The sequence below is a fragment of the Cinclus cinclus genome, chromosome 24, assembly GCF_963662255.1.
Source record: "Cinclus cinclus chromosome 24, bCinCin1.1, whole genome shotgun sequence".
NCBI classification, from domain to species: Eukaryota; Metazoa; Chordata; class Aves; order Passeriformes; family Cinclidae; genus Cinclus; species Cinclus cinclus.
This window is the reverse complement of record NC_085069.1, coordinates 4,504,634-4,526,962: the sequence shown is the minus strand read 5'-3', so window position 1 is coordinate 4,526,962 and position 22,329 is coordinate 4,504,634. Positions and strand designations below refer to the sequence as shown.

General features: G+C 63.2%; 3 protein-coding genes across 3 annotated transcripts; all 3 read right to left on the bottom strand.

The window, feature by feature from the left end:
* Positions 1-19: 19 nt before the first annotated feature.
* Positions 20-9,392, bottom strand: KCNH4 (potassium voltage-gated channel subfamily H member 4). Its single transcript, XM_062507906.1, has 16 exons — positions 9,317-9,392; positions 6,613-6,846; positions 6,343-6,474; positions 6,052-6,194; positions 4,903-5,146; positions 4,533-4,690; positions 4,039-4,246; positions 3,719-3,913; positions 3,322-3,521; positions 2,726-2,975; positions 2,248-2,621; positions 1,425-1,472; positions 972-1,339; positions 726-829; positions 567-646; positions 20-481 (listed from the first exon to the last, which is right to left on the bottom strand). The coding sequence occupies exons 1-16, from the start codon at positions 9,390-9,392 to the stop codon at positions 20-22; spliced, it is 3,276 nt and encodes a 1,091-aa protein (XP_062363890.1).
* Positions 9,393-10,060: 668 nt separating this feature from the next.
* On the bottom strand, positions 10,061-11,059 carry HCRT (hypocretin neuropeptide precursor). The gene is made up of 2 exons (XM_062507824.1): positions 11,039-11,059; positions 10,061-10,504 (listed from the first exon to the last, which is right to left on the bottom strand). The coding sequence occupies exons 1-2, from the start codon at positions 11,057-11,059 to the stop codon at positions 10,061-10,063; spliced, it is 465 nt and encodes a 154-aa protein (XP_062363808.1).
* A 1,241-nt stretch (positions 11,060-12,300) lies between these two features.
* Positions 12,301-22,173, bottom strand: LOC134053212 (inactive phospholipase C-like protein 2). Its single transcript, XM_062508090.1, has 6 exons — positions 21,976-22,173; positions 15,192-17,681; positions 14,766-14,969; positions 14,128-14,203; positions 12,590-12,699; positions 12,301-12,486 (listed from the first exon to the last, which is right to left on the bottom strand). The coding sequence occupies exons 1-6, from the start codon at positions 22,171-22,173 to the stop codon at positions 12,301-12,303; spliced, it is 3,264 nt and encodes a 1,087-aa protein (XP_062364074.1).
* Positions 22,174-22,329: the final 156 nt, after the last annotated feature.

Genomic DNA, 22,329 nt, shown 5'->3' with positions numbered 1-22,329 from the left:
TCCCCCGGTGCCCGGGGGGTCAGTGGGAGCTGGTGGAGCCGGTTCGCGGCTGCGGGCGGACGCGACACCAAGCCCCGGCCGAGCAGCCGGGGAAGGAACGGGCGGAGCGGGGCGGCAGCGGGGGCGGCTGAGAGTCCGAGCCCCGGCGAGGGTCGGGGCCGGGGGTGTCCCCCCGCGGGGGGCGCGGCCCCTCGGCGCCCACGAAGGGGTGCAGGGCAGCGGCGTGGGCAGAGCGGCTGCGGACGGGGCAGCGTTTAGCCGGGGGGCTGGTGGTGGGGGAGCTGAGCGAGCTGGTGGGCACCGGGGGCGAGAGAGGCACCGGAACAGCGGGCGGCGACGGCCGGGGAGGCAGCGAGACGGTCGCAGGCAGACGGCAGGGAGAGGCGGGGGGCTGAGGGGCGCCGAGGTGACCCTTGAGCAGCTCCATCATGCTCTGCAGCTCCCGGCTGAGGTGCGAAACCTCCTGGTTGAGGTGGTTGATCTGGAAGAAGACGGACAGCAGTGAGCACCGGCCGACGTCCCCGGGGATTTTGGGGACGTGCACCCACTTCTGGTCCCCACCACACCTCCTGGTTGAGCCTGCTGATGTTCTGCTTTATCTCCTCTGCCTCCATCACCAGGGCTGGGCCGCCTGCGTCAGTCCCTGCTGGGGAGGACACGGACAGCGGTGGAATGCCTGCCCCAGGGCCAGCACTCTGGCCTTGCCCGGCAGCCGCTGGCAGTACCTGAGGTGGGGGAGTCCCTTGCCGCATTCGGCGGCGGGTCCATGTTGAAACAGAAGGTTTGTGACTCTGAAGTCCCTCCGTTGTCTTCAATCCCATCCACGATTCTGGAACAGGAGGGGGTGAGGGTTGCCCCTCGTCACCCCCTCACCTCTCTGCCACCATCTGAGCAGCCCCCCAGGGCCCCTCGCAGCCCGGCTGGCACAAACCCACAGCAGCGGAATAAGCCACCGGCACATCCCAGCGTACCTGGGACTGAGGTCGGGCGAGCCGTAAGTGTGCAGGGAAGAGATGAGGAACTTGGTCGGCTTCCTGCCCACACCACCATTCCTCTCCAGGAGTCGGGTGTCACGCCGGCACTGTGGAGAGGGGCTGCGGCCGCGGCTGCCACGGGCTGGGGACTGGCAGTTGTGCCGCGGGGCTGAGACCTGGCACAGCTCATCGCCCAGGAGGCTGCTCAGGGAGCCACGGCGCACTGAGCTGCTCAGCGCGGGCAGCAACAGCTTGCGGCGGGAGGTGCTGGCAGGGGACTGCTGGAAAACCTCTTTGGGCTCCTCCTCATCCTCCACAATGGAGGGAAGGGGCTTCTCCGGGGCAGCACCGCTCTCCGGACGAGGCTGCAGGCGGGCAGGAGGTCAGGACTGGTCCCAGCCACAGCCATCCCTGCCCCTTCCTCCCCCATCGCTGCGGCAAAGGACAAACCTGTGGTGCCTGTGACAGCCTCGGGGACCGGGAGTAGCAGCTGAGCCCCTGCGGGAAGAGCAGACGGTACCGGCTCAGCAGCAGGAGGGAGCCCCTGCACAGCTCCACAGCACCAGTCACGGGCCCACAGCCTCTCAGTGCCCCTTTGGACAACCAAGCCTTCACCAGCCGCACACATCAGCCTCAGCACTGGTCTCCACAAACCCTCACCCCCTCTCCTTCCTCTGCTGCTGCCATGCCAACGATGATCTGCCCAACCTTGGCCTGAATGTCCTGAGCCAGAGCCGAGGCTGCACCCCAAATCCCAGCCCCAGGTCCACCATCATAGCACCAGCTCTGTCTGGAGTAGGCAGCCAGCTGGGGAGGGTGATGCAGGTGCAGAACCTGGAGCATGCTCCTGGCATTCTCCACTCTTGGTTTGCTTACGTACCACCCATGTTATGGACATGGTGGGTCTTGGTAGGCCTGTTTGAGGTTGACCTCCTGCATCACCTCCATCAGGCTCAAGGGAAAATTGGGTACCAGGGAGATGCTCCGAAGGAGCTCCAAGCATCTCTCAGCAGAGCTGGGGGAGGAAAAGTGCAGCAGAGCCATTTCTGCAGCAGAACATCCCCCCAGCTTCTGGAGCCATCAGCATGACTAAACCCACAGCCTCCAGCTGCTTACTGCACTCCAGGGGGCTTTGCCCCGGCTATCTGTCCTTTAGTAAGCCCTCAGTTCTCTCCAACCACATTTCCAACCTTTCCATACACCTCAGCCTCCTGCACTGCAAATGTTCTTTCTGCCAATTCCCCAGGTTGCACAGAACCAGGACGGGACATACCTGCATGCTGGGGTGGCAGAGCTGCAGCCCCTGCCCCAGCCTTGGAGCCTGGGGACTGCGAGCAGGGAACACACAGACTCCTCTTCCATGGCCATGCACAGCCCCATCCCCAGGGCCATGAGGACAGGAAAGGGCCTGAGCAGGAGGACACGCACCCACCTCCATCTCGCTGCCCTCCCGCAGATTGAAGGTCAGGTCCTGGTGGATGTCAGCTGTGAACTTGCTGGCGTACTCAGGATAAAGCTGTAGCACTTCACAGAGCCCCCGCAGCCTGATGTGCTGAAGGTCGCAGTAGGTCAGTGCCTTCACATCTGCATTGGTCTTGATCACCTGGTCTGTGCTGCACAGGTCGGCTCCAATCAAATCCCCTTTGCCTGCAGGAGGGGACCAGGGGTGGGCTAGTGACACAAGCCCTGACCCCCTCACTCTGTCGGGCAGCAGGAAGGGCTGGGGCAAAGCCCACACCACCTGCCCTCACCCAGGATGGCCAGGACCACATTGTCCTTCAGAACCTCGAGGGAGCCGGAGCAGACAAAGTAGTTGGCCTGCAAAGCGTCGCCCTGGCGCAGCAGATACTCCCCCGGGGCACAGAATGAGGTCTTGATATGGAGCGAGAGGGAGCGGAGGCAGCCCCGGCTGGCTGTCTCAAAGACTGGCAGCTGCAGGATGTCCTTGTTGAGGTGCATGGCCACGTCTGCACGCAGCTCATCAGGGAAGTCGTGGAGCAGCTGGAGAGAGAGGAGCCGGGGCTCTGGGCATGAGGTGCAGGGAGCAGGGACCAGCTTTCCTGCAGCCCGGCAGCCCCAGGGGAAAGGTTCCCCTCCAGAGTGGGGAATCTCACTGCTGAGCTGCCCATGTGTCTCAGCAGTGCTCAGTAGTCCCAACTGGCAGAGGCAGGTCCTGTGGTAATCAGCTGCTTCTGCTCCATATGCCTGTCCCACTCCCCATTCTGGCAGGAATTTGCCCCAGACCTGGTCCCTCCAGCATCACTCAGAGCTGGCCCTGCCAGCTGCATCGCTCCCCTGCTGGGTGCAGGTCAGGGCTGGAGGGGCCCGCCCGACCAACATCTCCTACCTCATTAGTATCAATGCCGTTGTTCACCGACCAGGTGGTCTGGAAGTACTCCAGCAACCTCTGCTTGAGCTGCTGGGGCAGGTGATGGACGCGGATGAAGTCCTTGAGGTCCTTCATGCGGGTGTGGTAGAGCGAGCGGCGGGAGTACATGCGCTGGATGATGGCAGTGACATTGCCAAAAACAACAGCGTGCATCAGCGCTGGGGGCAGGAGGGCAGCGTCAGGCCCAGCAAGGGGCAGCTGGAGGGCACAGCAAGGGAGGACTGCTCTCCAAACCCCAGCCCAGGGCTGACTCACAGGGCGTACACACCCATCAACTCCCCCAGCACCCTGCCTAGGGCACAGTGCTCTGGCAGCCCGAGGTGAGTGCCCTGCCCAGCCCCACTGCTCGCCTCACCCCCAATGAGCATGGTGCAGATGGAGAAGATCTTCTCGGTGTCAGTGTTGGCGCAGACATTGCCAAAGCCCACGCTGGTCAGGCTGCTGAGGGTGAAGTAGAGGGAGGCGATGTAGGCGCTACGGATGGAGGGGCCCCCCAATGAATTGTTGATGTAGGGAGCCTCCAGCCTCTTTCCCAGCTCGTTCAGCCAGCCTGCCAAGCACAACCCAGGGTTACTACTTGCAGGAGCCATCTGTGAGGGCTGCACCCCTGGTACTGATGCCTCACAGCACAGGGGCAATCCCAGTGCTCTGAGCCTGCCTCCACCCCTCACTCACCGATGTCCCAGGTGCGGGGGTCGTCGCTCTCCAGCTCCTTGCGGCCGATGACGTACCAGATGCAGGCCATCCAGTGTGCCAGCAGCGCAAACATGGACATGAGCAGTGTGAGCACCATGGCGCTGTACTGCGAGTACCGGTCCAGCTTCTGCAGCAGCCGCAGCAGCCGCAGCAGCCGCACTGTCTTCAGCAGGTGAACCAGCGAGGTCTAGGGGGCAGGCAGGAAGGTGAACCCGGTGTAGCTGCAGGCAGGAACAAGAAGGGACCCTAACACTGCCCTCGGGGCAGGAACCCTTTGCCACCTCCACAGCTGCCGGGAGTGTCATGGGTTACAGGGCAAGCCAGAGGCAGCTCATCCCCAATCAGCTTTGTACCCCTGTGCCCAACACCCAGCAGGCAGCCAGCGTCATGGCTTGTCAGGGCACCAAATATCCCCAGGAGATGTGGGTAGCAGCTTCACTGTCGAAGGCTGTATTTGTACCAGCAGCACTTACCACGGTCACATTGAAGATGTAGAGCAGATCAAAGGGCAGAGCAGCGATCAGATCCACAAAGAACCAGGTGGCCACATAATGGATGCAGATGGAGCGAGGGTCGTACACAACCTGGCCCGACTGGCTCACGTATGTTGTCCGGAAGTTCAGGATGATATCTACCCCAGGAGAGCAGGACCAGCCCTCACCACCCCTTCTGTGTCTGGCAGAGTGAGCCAGCATCCACACTCAACATTGGTCTCACTTCTGGTGTGCCCAGGACCAACAGCAGGGGCACAGCATTCCAAACTCCCCTCTCCATCAACCCCTCATCCCTGCCCCAGCATGTCCTCTATCCTGGATCAGTGCTGAGCCTCGCACACAGACCTACCCAGGATGAAGAGCATCTCTACAGCGATGTCGCTGACAATGGTACTGCGGGCAGCTGAGAGACTGTCTTCTGTGCCCGTGAAGCAGACATTGTAGGGGACGGTGACAGCCACATAGAAGGTGGCCAGCAGGATCAACCAGTCCCAGAGTGCCTTGAAGATGCTGTAGTGGAGCAGGATGAAACGGGACTTCTGTACCGAGGCCACCTTGTACTCAGGGATGGATGGCTTGTTCTCAAACATGTTCTGCAGGAGCAAACATGGGGTGGTACAGGGATGGTGCAGGGGACATCCCACATGAGGGGTGAAGGCCACCACAGCCAGCCCTTCTCCTGAGTACTGCCAACCCACTGACGTTCCCTGATGCCAGGGTGATGACACCCTTTTCCTGCACTGTGGTCCCCCTCTGAGATGGGCACAGAATGCCCTATTACAGCACATAAATTAACGTGATGCCTTTGCTATTAACAGTAATCCCCTGGCAATGCCAACTGCTGCCTGGAACCATCTCAGGTGCCAATTCACATGCTGGGGCAGAGGAGGGGAGAGATGATGGCAGAGCCAGGGCCATCCCACCCAAATCCTCAAAAATTCAAGACTGGTGCACTGATATCCTTTGCCTGCTCATCAGCTCTGGGACCCAGCAGCTCTCAGACCCTCTCTCTTGCCCCACAGCTGCAGGTGGTGCCCTGTTCTGGGCACAGCAGCCACACAAAGGGGCTGGCACAGGACTGACTCTGGTCCCTGCCCCATCTGGCAGCTCCACAGCTCTGGCTCCCTGGTAACAGCACTCCCCAGAGACAGCATAGCTGTAATCAGAGCCAGCACTGGGGTTTCCTGAGAGTGAGTGTACAAGGAAAGGCACAGCTCTGCGAGAGCTGCCAGGTCTGCTGTCTCAACAGCAAGATCTGGGCACCCACTGGGTTCTCCTGCTGCCAACCAAACACAGTGAAGCCTGGCTACAGCGTGGTTGCCAGAGCTGGGGGCATTTTGGTACTTGGCAGGCCAGGGCAGGATGTGCATGGGAACAGCATCCTACGCAGCCTGGGCCCTGCTGGGGTCTGCTCTCAGGAGAGCTGTTGCACTGCCAGTTCACCACAGCCCCAGCATGGGAGGCACTGGGCAAAACTGAAGCTCCCCCAGGTCCTTACATGGTTCATTTTCATCTTGCCATGGTCCCTCCGGACAAACTGGCTGCTGAGCTGGTGCAGCATGGTCCGGCCCTGCCTCCGTGCAGCCCTCAGGTGGGGGTTCCCAGGCTTCTTGCTCCTCTGCTTCTCACTCCTTTGCTTCTCTGCAGTGGACAAGGCATGCTGAGTTAGTGAGAGTATTGTGCCATGGGTGTATGTGTTCCCCACCAGGGAACAGGGAACCCCTTTGCCCCGTGTCCACTGCACACACTATTCCCTGAATCCCATCCCCATTCTACAGCCATGGCTCACCCTCCTTCTTGTCACCAGGGTAGCTCCTGCCTCTGCTCTCTGTGATGTCCTTGAAGGAGAAGAGGAAGAGCACCACCTCCCCCTTTTCATTCTTGATGGGCATGATGTCCAGCAGGCACCAGAAAGCAGCTCCTGGGTGGAGGGGAGAGTTGGTGAAGGCAGGGCAGCTCCCCCGCCACTCAGCAGCTTCCCTCCAGGGCCACGAGGCCATGATGGGGCCGAATCCCTGCTGGAGCTGTGGCCAGGAACCTAGCCCCATGTGCCACTCACCACCCTTCTTGTAGAAGCAGACCTCGGTCTGATACTCCTGCCTGCTTTCCAGTGCCTTCTCAATGCTCTGCAGGATGGGCTCGCTGGTCTCAGCCCCGCAGAGGAAGCGGCAGCTGCAGTTCTTCTGCATGATCTCGGTGCGGGCAAAGCCAGTGAGGTCGCAGAAGCCATCAGAGCAGTAGACGATGGGGAAGCCACAGCGGCCCTGCGCATTTGCCAGGATGAAGTTGCTGTCTGAAAGGAGACACAGCTGCCCCCGAGGCCTTGGGGCCACCTCAGAGGGCACAAACAGCTGCCCAGCCCTCCTGTACCCCCATGTGCCCCTCTGGGAAGTAGAGCCAGACCTCCATCTGGCTGCTGGCTGCCCCTAGATGCTCCCAGAGCTTGTTCATCCTCTGTCCTGCTGCCCCCAAGGCCCCAGCCCAGGCAGGACCCCAGCCCCGTGTACTGGAAGGAGAAGGAGCCCAGATCCATCTCCCGGCCCCCATCACCCACGCAAGGCAGCTCACACCTCCCCCTCACCATCTGCTGCTCTAGCTCCGCAGGGGCTCAGGGAGCTTAGTGGAAGCAGCAGCTCCCAGCTGGGCGTATCCAGCCCAGGGGTGCCCAGCTGTGGTGCTGAGATCCCCAGAGGTGTGGGGTGCTGAGGCACCAGCTGAGAGAGTGGGAGAAAAACCATGAGCCCATGGGAAGTCAAGGGCCTGTGCCCAGCTGCCATGAGACAGAGATGAACCACAGCATCCTTGGCCTCTCAGCAACACAGACCCTCCCCAGCATCAGCCAGCCCTGGCAGTGGGAGGTGGCACCAGGCACAGTAAAATCCTCACCAGCCCCATGCCCTGCCCAATTGCAGAACAGCTGTTCTGGCCCCCAGTCCCCAGCCACAGGCCCTGCCGCACAGCACCAGAGGGACAGATGGGCTCGCGTTAGCAGGGTGCCAAGGAGGCAGGTGTGCAGCTGGCATGGACTATGGTGGAACCCAGCGTGGGCAGACCAGGGGATTCCCAGCCCCAAAATGGTCTCCGGTGGTGGGCGCCCAGCACAGAACCCTTGCACCACACAGCCAGGATCAGGTAGATATGCTCTGCCCCCTCTCACAGAAGAAAGGAGCCCACAGTGATGCCAGCACCTGTACACCATGGGCAGAGTGGTGCCAGGGCAAGGCAAATGCAGCAGGAGAGGCTGTGGGAGGCACCCGCAGGCAGCCCTGGCCAGTGGGGTGCCGTGGGGCCACCACAGTGCAGCTCAGCCCAGGATTAGCTCAGAGAAGCAAAAATAGCCTGAAGCTGTGACTAAGGCCAGATTTTGGCTCTGGGAAGCCGGGATTATGGTGATATCCAGGATGCGTTATTAGAACAGAAAACAAGGGTTTGCATTTGGGAGTGGCTCGGTGAGATGGAGGATGTGGCCCTGGCAGGCTTGGTAGACCCCAGCCATAGTGGCCAGTGTGCCTGGCTGGGTGTCCCGGGGCCCAGAGCAGCGGCTGCCCGGGAGAGCCAGGGTTAACTCCCCACAGGATATCACTGAGCTAAACCCCTCTCCATGGCAGACAAAGCCGCTAAGAGGCACATCAAACCCGCAAAGCCCCACACTGTTTAAAAGTGCCCGGGGGCGGTTGGGCAGCTTTGGACAGGGGACTGCCAGGACACTGGAGGCAAAGCCAGGCTCTCCGGGGCAAATTCCCAAGGCTTTGGTCATGGTGCTGCAGGCAGCTTCCCCGGGGACTCTTCCCTTGGAAAGCCTGATCCAGGAGCTCTGCACCTCCTGAGGGACAGTGGGATCACCGTCATGAGGTACGCGTGGCTCTGCCCTGTCACCTCCAGGCAAGGCTCAGGCAGAGTCAGGGAAGAGAGATTTTTCACACATTGCACCCCCAAGGGTAACATCCCAAATTTCAGCTTCCCCGGCAAATGACCTGCTGCACCAACAGGGCTGCCCCGTATCACTCCAGGCCAGAAGCTGCTCGGCATCGCAGCAAAGACATGCTCCAGAGTGCTCCAAGTGCCTCGATAGTGCCCTGCGAGGTGGCTGCAGGCTCCCAGTGCCATCTTCACGCCAGTCACTCCCAGCAAGGGAGGCAGCTGGCCCGGGAGGCACCTGCTCCAGGTGTTTTGAGGGGAAGCTGAGGTCAGCCGTGAACTTGGCCCGTCCCCGGATGGCTTCATGGTGCCAGCAGTCCTGGAGCTGGCATGTGGCACCCGGGCATCACCCATCCCGAATTCAATCCATCCCGGCCCCAGCACATGGACACGGAGAGGAACTCAGCGGCGGGGACACGGGCACCACACGGGCACCACTCGGGCACGGGAAGGGGCCGCGCGGGGGCCTGGGGATCCCGGGTCAGCCCGGGCGTATTGAGACCGACCGTGCCCTCGCCGAATCTCCCTCGCTCCCGGGGCCCCGCGCGCCCCTCCCGTAGACACCGGGATCTGTCCCTGGTGCTGAGCGCGGCTGCGGCGGCACCGGCAGCGGGAGCGGGGAGAGCATCGTGGGGGCGGCCTGGGGCACGGGCACGGGCACGGGGACTACCGGAGCCCAGATACGGGACGGTCCCCGTACAGCGCGTGGCTGGCCGCGCCCGGCCGAGGCGCCAGGTTTGCGGGGCCGGGCCGAGCCCTGTCCCGTTCGCCGTCTCCTGCGGGGCAGCGGCTTCCCCCACTCGGTTTCCCCTCGCGGCCCTTCCCCGGTCCCGTCCCAGCCCTACGTGTGCCATCGAAGCGGGTGGCGATGGTGTCCAGGAAGGTGTTCTGCGGCGCCAGCAGCCCCTTCATCACCGGCATCGTCCCGCCCGACCGGCCGGCCGCCGCGGGGCTGCGGCGGCGGAGGCAGCTCCGCCGCCCCCGGCCCCTCCGCAGCGCCGCAGGCTGATCCCGGCCCGCCCGGGGCTCCCGCCCCGCCCCCGCCCCGCCCCGGCACCGGGAGGGGCTTCGGCGCCGTCGAGCACCGTCCCCCGCCCGCGGGTAGGACGATCAGGACCGGGGGAGCTCTGGGTTCGTCGCGCCAGGACCCGCTCGGCACTGGAGCCGCCGTACCGAGAGGCACGGGCACCTTTCGGCCACGGTAGCCGCTCATCCCCGGCCCTCCCGGGCCCACGGGGGCTGAAGAAGGAGCAGGACGTGCCGCACCTCGGTTAACGTCTGTCCTGGTACCGCACCCAGGTCCCGCGGACGCCCCAGCCCAAGCACCGCGGAGGAAGGCACTTGGCTCCGACAGCTGCCCCGGCACTGAGCTGCGCCCTCCCCAGAGAGACAACAGAGCCGGGTGACATCAGGCTACCATTTATTGTAAAAGGCCGCGGTGCCCGCGGTGCCCGCGGTGCCCTGAGCAGGCTGGGCCAGAGCCAGGGCTGGGAGGAGGTATCTAAAAGTGCTATTTACACTGAGCTCCGGACTGTCCGCGGAGTTCATCCTGCCAGGGTTCCCCTGTCTGTCCCTCTGCCCCATCCCATTCAGTAAAAACTCCTTGCAGCTCCCTGGGCCTGGCTCGTGCTCAGGTCCTTCCCTGAGTGTCCCCGGCACTCTCTGGGGTCGTCAGGGCTGGTGTCAGCACCTCGCGGCTCCGCAGTCGGCTGGGCGACCGTGCCCGCAGGGTAGCCCAGCATGTCGTGGCAGGTAGTGTCAGGATGCTGCCCGCGCTTGCCCATTGTGAGGATGCCCGCAGCGTGGTTGCCGGAGCCATGGAGCAGGCGGTAGAGCCGGCTCTGGAAGGCCAGGGGGACGCTCTTCCTCTTGCCCAGTGTGAGGATGCCAGCGGCGTGGTTGCCCATGCCGTGCAGGAGGTCGTAGACACGGCAGGAGCAGGTCTTCTGCCGGCAGCAGTGGGGCAGGTTCTGCCGGGCAGCAGCCAGGGAGCAGAACAAGAGCAGGAGCAGGAGGCAGGCAGCTCGCCGGGGCTGCCGGAGCAACAGGCAGCGTTAGTGCAGGGCAGTGACAGGACAGAGAGGTGGGGACTGCACAGCCCCAGGGTTCCCCCCTCTGCCGTGCTCACTGGTGTTTCAACTCCCCCCTCTGCCCTGGTTGTTGCCGCAGGGACCCAGCACCACACCCGAGGTACACCTGGAGCGTCACCCTTCAGTGCCCTGGGGCACGGCCAGCACCCTCACCTGTGTTCCAACCAGCAGTCAGATGTGGGTGTCCTCACCGCACCCTGCCCTGCTCCAGCACACAGCAGCTGCGGCAAGCACCCTCCTCTCGCTGTCCAGTGCCACGGGACAAGCAGTGAAAGCACCCATGCTGCAGTCATTGCCTGCCCAGCTCCCTCCCAAGCACTCCCCTCATCGTCTGCTGGCTACAGTCAGGGAGTCCCGGGGATTTGCTGCACACTCGGAGCTTCCCAGCCAGGCCCCCTCACACCCCCAGCCCTACATTCTGACCTCCTACCCATCGCTGTTCTCTTGTCCCCAGGGGCTGCAGCACCCCAGCCCCACCTTGGTGTTGGGCACCTCCATCCTTCCTGTGCTCTTCAGGTGGCCGAGAGGCTCTGGGGCATGTCCCATCGGGCAGCCGACAGCACAGCACCCTGCACTGCCACGGACACTTTATAGGGACCAACACAATAGTGCTGCCAAAAATACCGCTGGGGCAGCAGGAGCAACAGGTCTCTGGGAGACGGGGGAGCGCTGTGGCCCGTAGCCCGGAGACCATCCAGGCCTTTCCCCTCATTTGCAGCTCTCCATTGTGAGGGTACTCACTGGACAGGGCGCTTGGTACTAATGAGGCCATAATTGCCCATGGGCTGAGCTGCTGGGTTGGCACAAAGAGGCTGAAGGTCAGCGCTGGCCGGCTCCGGCTCAGCGCAGTGCTCGGGGCTGCTGCTCAGAGTCCCATTAGGCTAATTAACCCCCCGAACAAAGGGGTGCCAGCAGCTGTATAGCTCCCTGACTGACGTGGGGAGCCGTCACCCTGCGCTTGGCTGGTGACAGGGAGGGATAGTGCCAACAGGGTCCTGTACCAATGCCACCCTCCATCCCCTTCAGTGACAGCGTCCCATCCTTGTCCTGTGCCTGGAACAGAGGGAGCCACAGGGCACTAGGGAGGGTCTTGCACTCTTTATAACACTCCATAGCCCCAGCCTGGCCCCAGACCACCTCCAGCCTTTGCTTGTGCTTTACTCCCTTGCCCTGGGGGATGAACCCAAACATTTCCCTGATGCCAGAAGCCACATCTGCTGTTCAGTGACACCCTGGCCCCACATCTGCTGCACCAGAGAGCCTCCCAGCCCCTCTGTATAGTGGGCACCCCAGGGATGCTATGGAGGTGACAGAACCAGCCAGGATCCTTCCTGCCTGCCAGGTATTCCCCAGGGCTGGCGAAGGCCAAACTTGCAGCCCTGGGGAGGGTGGGGAGGAGCCCAGACCTGGGGCTGCTTTTCCAAGTGGCATCTGGAATAGCAGGCTGGGGGTACATGCACACGGGCACTGGGGTGTCAGCATCCCCACTGGCCTCTTGGCAGAGTACTGGCTCCAGAAGCAGATGGAGGGGATGGATGAGTCCTCTGGGAGCTTGGCAAGGCAAGAGGGAGCAGGAACATCTCTCCCCAACCTCTCCACTGAATTGTGGTGCAAGCCCCTCAACACAGCAGAGCACAGGCACCCAACCTTACACATGTTCCCCAGGCAGGCTGGGGCTCCCTGCTCCCAGCCCCTGCAGCCAGGGGTGCTCAGTCCGGGCCCTGAGCCCCAGACCGGGGTCAGCAGGATGCTGCGTCGCCACCTCCATCTGTCTCAGGGATGGGCTCCAGCGGGGCTTGCAGCCGAGAGGGCTCCGGTGAGGCTGATCCGTTCCTGCCAATGCCGCAGGACTGTCCCGCATTGTGGATCTGCCAGAGGTTGTCCAGTGCCTCTGCCTTGGCATGCTTGAGGAGGTCAGCCTGGCCCTGCGGGGAGGAGACGTCGGGGGAGTGTGTTAGGGTGGAGGCAGGAGGGTGATGGGGCAGGGCAGGGCAGGGCAGGTGTGTCCGCGCAGCCCTTGCCCCTCACCTTGAGGACAGTGATGTTCCAGGCGAAGCTCTCCAGCGCCTTCTGCAGCTTGCGGCCCCGCAGCCCTTCCTTGGTCTCGATGCGGTGCAGCTCCTTGTGGAAATCCATCCCTGCATTGAGGATACAGGTGCTCAGTGGGCGCAGGGATGTTGGCACAGGGACAGCCACAGTCCACAACCAACAGGGACCAAACCGGAGGGAAGCTTTTTGCACACCATGGGGTTGCAGGCTGGGTAGGCTCCCCACTGCCCCAGCAGCCTCAGGAATCCTCCATGCCTCAAATGATGGGCCAACAGAACCCCCAACATCCCAGCACCATGGTCAGCTGCAACCTCTGGCCATTCTGGACCCGGAGACCATGAGGTCTGGAAGGGCAGTGAAGAACCTGGGCAGAGGCACAACTCTTGCACTCCATGGCTTATCTGGGGGGGAGTCAGAGCAGGGCCACCAGACCCCCCCATCGGAGTGCAGGCCCCGTCACTGTGCCCCACGTGACGTCCCCGTGTGTGGGTGCTATATTTACCCCTCCTGACGCAGCACCGGCTCTGGGCCCACGCGAGAGTTCCCACGCAGCTCACTCACCCTCGTGCTGCCAATCAGCAACACCCACAGCCCCGCGCCCCCACTGCAGCTCCCTGGACCCCCAGCTCCTCCCAGCCGGGTACTGGCTATGCTGGCACCACAAGGGCTTGTCCTCAGCACGGCCAAAGTGAAAGCAGGCAGAGGCAGCACCAGGGCACAGGGGTGGGGGCTGCAGCTGCCAAATTGCTGCCTACCACCACCCCGAGAGGCTGCACATCCCAGAATCTCTCTGCTCTACAGCGCTCCGGAGCAGCAGCCAGAGCAGTACAGGAGGGCACAGCACCAATCTGTGCCCTGCAGCTTGTGCCCCACCGCTCCACTCCCCCAGCGCTCGCAGCAGTGGCAGAGCTGAGCCAAGAGCTTGGAGAGATTTCCGTCTGCCGCGTAGGCAGGGAACAAACACGGCTGCTGGCAGCAAGGATGGCATGGTGGAGACAGCAGAGCGGGGCCTCCTCCTTCTTCCCCAGCCCTTCCAGCTCCTGACACACTCCCAGCCCCAAAGGGAGAAGCCCCTGGAGCTGGTGGGGCTATCCCTGTGGGGTCCCAGCCAACAGAGGGCCATGCAGCCATCGGGGCCTGGAGTGGGGCCAGAGGTCCCAGGCAGCTGCCACAGAGTGGGGGCACCTGCAGGGAGGACCAGGGCAGGCAGCAGCAGCACCTGCCTGTGTGGGTTCTGCCATGTGTTTGGGAAGTCTTAACACTCAGTTGCCATTTCTGCTGTCAGCCCCAGCCTGTTATTTCTGGCACTAATTATGTTCTGGCGTTTGACAGCTAATGACTCTTCCCCGCTTCCTCATCAGCCTCCCCCACTCTGCTTGCTCTCTGTCACACAGTTCTGCAGCCCACCCACCCACACCCTGCCCCACTGCAGGAAGCCCTGAACCCCAGCACCCCAGGACATGCCTGAGTCCACAGCGAGAGCCACAGTGGAGCTGGAGCTGCCCTCCAGGACCCACCTGCCTGCTGTGCCTGGATGAGCTTCCCGTACACGGCATCTGCAGACTCGATCAGCGTCCGGCTAGTCTGGATCATCTAGGGAGAGGGGCAGCATGAGGAGCTGGGCAGCCCCGGCCTTGTGCCAGGTGGATGGGATGGGGCTCATCAGGGGCTGTCCCCTTCACCAGCACAGTGCCTGGGGTCTGGCCCTTCCCACCTCACCACACACGGCCGGGTATGGTGTGAGCAGCACCTGGCCAATGACCAGGTTCCCTTCAACACAAAAGAAGGAAGCAGCTCTGGCTATGGCTATGAATGGGATTTCTCCCACCTGGTGGGACCACAGCAGGGGACAGGCAGTGCAGGCACAGGGTGGGGGCTGCAGTGTCCGAGGGTTGGACTGATCTGAGCAAGCCTGTGCCTTGGCAAGACTCCTCCCTGGGCAGCCCTCATGCAGCCCCCTGGCTGCTCACCTTCCCCTGCCCCAAGATGGGTACAGTGAGTTCAGGGCTCCCCATTCTTAGACCTTCTGATCCCTCCCACAAAAATGGCCCAGGTCCATCCCATAAAACCTGCACCACCACTGGGTTCTTGCCCCAGCGCCACTGATCCCTTGGAGCCTCCTCAAGGAGCCAAGACCTGGCAGGACAGCACTTACCGTCTCGTAGGCAGTGAGGACTTTGCGCAGCAGGTCGGGGATGGGGCCCTGGGCCTCCATGGGGGGGTACTGCTCCGCCAGGTTGAGGGTGACGCTGGGTGCGCTATCACTGTGCAGCAGCCATGTGGACACTGTCAGGATGCACTGCTTCATATTGGCAGCGGGTGTCAGCCCACACAGCTCCTTGAAGGAGACCAACGCATTCTGCAGAGACCAGTGTCCAGTGTCAGGAGTTCAGCTGGGAGGACCCCCAGGAGCTTCCCAACACAGGAACACCCCCATTTCCCACAGGTCTCTGCTCCAGGTAAGGCTCCTCGCTCACATCCTCCAGGAAAAGGGGGACAGCCTGGCTCCCTACCACTCTCAATCCATCCCCATCCTCCCCTGCAGAAGCCAGGTTCCCCTGTGCCTCTGCAGGGCCCGTACCTGTACATTCTCCCGCAGGTCAGTGGCCTCCCGCAGCGGCTGAGTGGCCGTCCGGAAGACTTCATCGATGGCTTTGATGCCAGTGGCCTTGGTGGAAGTGTATTCCCGCACTCGGCGGCCCCGGCGCCCTGCCAGCCCCCGGCGGTGCCCCCTGCCCCCGCCACGGCGGTCAGTGATGGCCACGTGCACAAAGAGGGTGGCATGGGGCAGGGGCTCCCCGGCCAGCGACTGGAGGGGGACATGGCGGTAGCCAGGCTGCAGGCACTCAAAGGGGATGGTGTACTGGGCAATGAACTCGTCCCCGATGTAGTCATCATCCAGCACAACAAAGCGCAGGACAGCCAGCTCTGGCAGGTTGATCTGGAACTCCAGGCTCTCGTCAAAAATGGGGTTGTCCCCGCTCTGCAGGGCTGTCTTGGTGCGGTGCTCTGCACAGTCAGCCGGAATGCCATGGATTTCAGCACAGACATAGGGTTCCACAACCTCCCCCTTGGCCCCGGAGCCTTTGGGCTTGGGCAGGTTCTGCCCGCTGATGACTTTGAGGTGTAGGAGCTGGGCAGGCACCCCAGGCAGGGAGTCCTTGGCGTTGGCACTGAAGTAGGAGACCTCCTCCCGCATGATGGCTGGGCGGAGGACGTAGCCACAGGCCCCATTCTGCCGGAACCAGCCCGCATTCAGGTCCATCATGAGCCCTGGTGTCTGGTAGTTCATAGCCACCATCTGGCAGCCACACTTCCAGAAATCCTGGGGGTTCATGTTGCTGGCGTCGATGCGCATGGGGCTGGGGTAGATGCGGGAGAGGAACCGCTTGTTGTAGCTGACCAGCTCAGCCGGGCACTCGTTGGCGAAGCGTCCCGCCTCCACCTCGCTGAAGGAGCACATCTCCCAGTAGCGTTGCCCACGTCTCGAGCTCTCAAAGTCCTGGAAGGGGACTGCCTGGCAGAGGCTCACCAGCTCTGAGAGCTCACGGCTGAGGCGCACCCGCCGCAGGCCACCTCCCTCCGGTGCCTCCCGGTCCTCCTGGCCCAGTCGCCGTGCCAACTCCCAGCTTTCCTCCTCATCCGACACCTCCCCCTCACTGTCCTCACAGGTGGGTGGCAGCTTCTTGCCCTTGATGAGGATGCGGCCCTTGAGCTCCTCCGGGGAGGGCAGGTAGGATGCCACGGGGTTGGGGGGCTCCAGGTACAGCTTTTCCCCCAGCGTCTTGCGCAGGCACTGGGCAGCGAGTCGCTGCTGGGGGGCCGAGCAGCGCACCACCAGGCAGAGGATGAGGGGGTAGGCGGAGGCAGTGAAGGCGTGCTGGTCAATCAGGCCCACCACAGTTCGGAAGGGCACACAGGAAGCAGCTGAGGGGCTGGTGTAGACCACGGGCTCACCTTCAGGGCCATCCCACAGCACCAGCTCGATGCTGCGGCAGCCCAGGCCCAGGGCACTGATGTAGCCACTGATGTCTGAGCGGCCCCAGAAGTTGTCCTCCAGCAGGCAGGCACTGTGGGCAGAGCTAATGTAGTAGTGGGAGAGGGGCTGTGCCATGTCCTGGCAGACCTTGCGGTGCTGTGGGTCAAAGATGGAACAGTCAGCAGAGAGCAGGTAACGTGTGAAGCCGTCGATGGCCAGGTAGCCTTTCTCCCGGCCCTCCTTGGAGGGTTCATACTTGCTGACGATCTCCAAGCACTTCTCCTCTGTCACCCCCTCCATGCCCTGCTCTACTTCCAGGAACATCAGCAGGTCCTTGACACCCAGGTACTCCTTGTTGCTGGAGAACTGTACCATCAGGAAAAAGATCTCAGGACGGGTGCAGAGCTCACAGTATGCCTCCACGAACAGGTCGCAGGCCACGTCTGTGCCAGAACGCTCACTGGCCTTCTGCAGTTCCTTGAACTTCAGCTCAATGGTGGAGGTCTTCATGCCAGGGTTGAGTGCTTTGATCAACTGCACAGCCCGGGACACAGGGATGCGGCCAGACTTCTCCAGATCAGCAAGGTCAAAGACAGAGGAGATCCAGGACGTCCGGAGGCTGGGGTGGCCCGTCCCGGGTGCCTCAGGGCTGTGCTTTCCATAGGACACCAGATAGCGCAGCCCCATCACCCAGGCACTCACCACATCTGCTGAGCTGGCCACCAGGTCCAGGGACTCATAGTTGTCTCCATAGATGATGGAGAAGGCGCACTCGTCTGGGAACTGGTCGGAGAGGCCATTGCTGCGCAGGACAGGCGTCTTCTTGCCCACACGCACCTCTTTGACCGATTTGATCTCAATCTTGGCCTTTTCGGAGTCCTTCTTGGAGGGCTCCCAGCGCACAGAGCGCATGTCGGCATCCAGCACGAAGAAGCGGCTGTACATGCGGGAGTTGGAGCGCACCTTCTTCAGCTCACAGCCCTCCAGCATGAGGGAGATGCAGGCAGCTGTGCTGTTGATCTTGCGGTCATTAGGCATTGAGCTGAAGGACACTGTCTTCTTCTTCTGTGGTGGCCGCTGCTGGGAGCCATCCTGCCAGGGTGGGAAAGGGGCAGAGCCATCAGGGGCAGCCAGGCAGCACACACCCCACCAGTTCCCGGCACCCTCCTGCCCCATGGTTCCCCTGTCACAGCCCAAAGCAGTGCATAGCACTGCCCCAGGGTGCCCCAGCACCACGTAAAGCCCAGTCCACACTAGTCTGCCCCTCTCCTGGGGGCTGGGAGCCGGGAGCCAGCTCCAGCCCTGGCTTCCCTCACAGCTCACCGCCTGGCTTATTATAACTCTGCTTTCCTTCCTTCCTTCCTGCTCCTGGCCCTGAGCTGGATCCTTCCCCACTGCTTGCTCACCCTCACAGGCACAGCCATGCGCCAGCAACCCAGCACAGCCCCTGTCTTCTTGGTCTGGGGACACCAGAGGAAAAGAGACACCCAGCATGTGATTCACGAGCAGAGCTGCTCCTAGGGAGCCTAAGACAGATTCCCCACTCTTCTGTGAGGAGCAAAGCAGGACAGCCCCTGCCAGTGCCATGTCCTGGGGACACCATGGCCACAGCTCTGTCCCACAGAGTGCAGGGTCATGAAGGCATGGGCTGTTTGCTGCCAGACCTCATGCCCACATTCTGTACTGCCTCACTACAAGGAAGGGGGACCCAGCTGCCACGGGACTGGCAGGGGCAGGGGATAAGGGGTAACAGCAGGGCCAGGAGTGTATTATGGGATGGATTTCATTAAGTAGCACAGTAGGAGGAGATTTAATCCACTTCTTCAAGATTATGGTGAGTCACCTCTAATCTGGTGGTGTCTCTGTCAGAGGCGGGTTCTGCTCAGCTGCCCAGGTTGGAGGTGAGGGGCTGCTCCCCTTCAGTGCCCCGAGAGCTCCCGCACGGGCCTGCACCTGGGCAAGCACATCCCGATCCTGATCCTGGAGGGTCGGGACCTGCCCCACAGGGTCAGGCAGCCACAGCCAAGGGGAGTCGGGATAGGTCGCACAAATGGATGCACGGTTTCCCCAGGGGATGGGGAATCCTCCAGGGATACAACAGCCCAGGGAAGGGGAAAACAGCACCAGCCCTCAGCTCCTTGTTAGAGCCAGGCATATCCTACTATCCTGGAGCTCGGATGTGGTGGCTGTTTGCATCCTCTCGCTGCCAGATTGCTCCAGGGAGCTGGCCGAGCTCCAAGACCCTGCCTCGATGCCAGCCATCCCGGGTCGGCAGGCGCTCAGCGGCAGGTCACGCCATCGGCCAGCCCTGCGGGGAAGGACTCGATGCCGGATGCTTCCTGCATGCTGCAATCTGAGCCCCCCACTGACAGGCAGCCCCAGCCCCCCAGCTCTCCGCGGGGCGATGGGCACCGAGGGCCGCACCTCCTGCCCCCGGCAGGACCCCCGCCCCTCTGCAGACCCGCTCCCCGCCCGGCGCACCCACCCCGCGCGGCTCCGCACCGGGCCCCACAGCTGAAAACAGGAAATCCATCCGGAAAGGAAACACGGGCGGGGGGCCTGCGTGCACCCAGCGCCAGGGACCTGCTTCCAGCTGTGCCCGCTGCAAGCAGGCAGATACACCCCTCGGCACCAGCCCCGCCGGTCCCCCGACCATCCCTGCTCAGCCCGAACGCCCTCCCTGCAGACCCCCACCCTGCCCTGCTTAGATAGGGTAAGGGGTGCCCGCTGCAGCACTTCGGGGTACAGATGTGTGGCACAGACCCAAAAGCGTCCTGTAGCACGCAGTTCTGCTTCTCCCTCTGCACGGGCAAGCAGCCAGCAGGGGATGCGAGGAGTGTCCCGTCTGCAGCTGCCCTACGCTCCTTAGTGAGGCCTGGGGACCGGCAGGGAAGAGTCTCTGCTCCCTGGCAGCCCCTTCACAGGCTGTTCCAGGTGGTCTTCAACCCGTGGGACAGCCCACGAATTGCTGGGAGAAGTGCGGCAGGAGCAGCGCAGGCAGGTGATGAGTAAGGGCAGCAGAGGAGCCAGGACACGGCGCCCATGGCCATGACAGCATGGAACACCCCCAGACAGAGGGCAGAGCTCCCACTCTGAGCAGGGATCCCACTCACTGTGCCACAGAGCTGGCAGGGTAGGCAGGGCTCCACTGAGCAAAGCACAAACCATGATGCCGAGCCCACCACGAAGCCAGTGGTGAGCGTGGGCTCGCACGGAGGGCACGTTCCAGCCCAGCTGCCTGTCCTGCCCAGCTCTGCAGCATGTGTTAAGCACCTCTTCAGCCAATTATCTCCTGCATTAGTGTCCTGGTGAGTGCCGATTCCCTAATCTCAGCTTCCACGTGACGGCCACTGTTACTGGCCATGTCACCCACTCTCAAAGCACTGGATGGAGAAGGGTCCATCAGTCGTCCCTCCCTTCCCTTTATCCTGCAGCCTGGCCATGAGGTGACTCATCTGCAGCTGAATTCCTCAGGTCCCGGGTCTCCGCGCTACCCCTATCCCAGGCTGGGCAGCGTGGCCAGGGGTGCAGGCAGCAACCCCTGAGCTGAGGCAGTGGGAGACCAGGCACAGTCAGGGCTTTTCTACCATCGTTTGTTCCGTGCCAATAAGAGAACGACTGACACATCCACTCCCCGCGGCACCAGCTGCCACTCCCCGGCGAGGGGCCGTGGAGTCAGATCCCAGAAGAAGCACCACACAGCTCCTGGGGCTGGCCACCATGGGAAGAGGGCTCAGAGGACAGAACAGCAAAATACTAGGGAAGGGACACCTCCTGCAGCAGGGAAGAACAGATCCAATACCCTAAAGTCCCTCTCCAGCATCCTCCCAGCTGACGGGACAGCCAGCCCCCTCTGCTTTCACCCTGGGAAGAAAGAAGGGAGCAGGTCCTCCAGCCAGGGCACAGGGATATTGAGGGGGACAGCTCTGGACCCCACTGCCCCAGGACCCCCTGTCCTCAAACAGCTTGTGAGTCGTACTTTCATATTCAGTCCTCCAGCCTTTTCTGGAAATCCCAAAAAATAACAGCTGGCAGATCTTTCCACATGTACCTCCACTGCCACTCAGGCCCTGGATGGACTCGGAGATGCACAACGGATCAGCACAAGCTGGGGACACTGTCCGGGTCTGATCCCCCCCCACCCCGGCCCTCCCCCACCAGCGCTGGCCCTGGGCCACTCGACCTTCACGTGAGGCCAAATCCCCTGGTGACGCAGGTGGTGACAGGGATGTGCCCACCCGGGCGCAAGCAAGAAGCTCACCACTCTCATCCCGCGGTGCCCACGGATAGTCCCTGGGCAAGGAAAGATGCTGATCCGTCCCGGGGAGAGCAGGAGACCCCGGCAAGGACCCCAAGGAAACCGGGCACAGACGGCGCACTGGCAGCAGCCTCTGGTTGCACGGGAGCACCGGCAGGTCTCCGTGCCGTCACTGCGTGGGCACAGCCCGGCCGCCCCCTCAACAGTTTGCAGCGAGAGCCCAGGCGGGTGTGGGCAGGGACTCAGGGTCCTGACACCGCTGTCCAGAAAACTGGATCCCGGGGACAGAAGGGCGGGGCTGGGGCACCACGGAAACAGCCCCCTCACGGGGTATTAATAGCACCGGAGCAATCCCAGCTTAAAATAGGTTGCCGGGAGCAGGGAGGAGAGTCCCGGGCGGACGTGACCTATTGTGTCAGCGAGTACCGCTAGCATCAGCATAATCAGGGGGGTTCATTTAGGAAAGCACACGTATGATCTGCTGCCCACCCAGGTGGGAGACCCCCAAGACCCTCACTGGAGCCTGGCCCCACCACGGCCCGTCACCACCGACACCAGGTGTTGGGAACAGACTTCACACTGGTCAGGCCAGGCACAAGGCTCAGTGCTTGTCAGGAGAGAGCACGGGAGAGCAGAGAGGTGGGAGCGGGCATCTTCTCACGGAAACCCAGGGGTGTCCTGAGCAGGACCGGGTAATGCGGCAGCCTGGCCATGACACTTGACAGGGCAACCCACGGACACTCCACAGAGCTGGGCCGGGCCAGATTGTGCTCTTGGGGACCCTGGGTCGGGGCAGGGCGTGGGGACGCTGTGTCAGCCCCGGTGAGATCAGCAGCGCGGGCAGGTGGCGACCCTCGGTCGCCGGCGGATGCGGCTGCTCTGCAGCTCCTCGGAGGCGCTCCACGGGCACAGGGGAAGCGAGGAGTGGCGGACAGAGCCGGTGCGGGGGGACGCGGCTGCTCTGCAGCTCCTCGGAGCCGTTCCACGGGCACAGGGGAAACCGAGAGCCGGTGCGGGGAGATGAGGGTCTCGGCGGGGGGACACGGCTCGGCACCCCAGCGCTGCGCAGGTGCCGGGCCCGGGGCGCGGGGGGGCCGGGCCGGTGCGTTGCCGGTGCGGGGCTCTCACCTTCATGATGCTGGCCCGGGGCGCGGCGGGCGCGGGGCTCCGCTCCGCCGAGTCCTCGCGGCTGCTGCTGCCTGAGCCCGAGCCGGGGCTCCCGCCGCCGCCGCCGCCGCCGCCGCTGCCGCCGCGGGGCCCGTTGGGCAGCGGTGCGGCGGGGCGGGGCGAGCCCGGCGGCGGGGCGCCCCGGGGCCCCTCCGCCATCCCCCGCGGCCTCAGGGCAGCGGCCGCCGCGGGGCCCCAGGGCGCCCGGAGCCTGCACCCGCCACCGCCGCCGCTGCGGGCTCAGTGGCGGAGCGGGAGGGAGGCGGCGCGGCCGGGAGGAGGGGACGGGCCGGGCGGGGGCGGGGACGCGGCGGG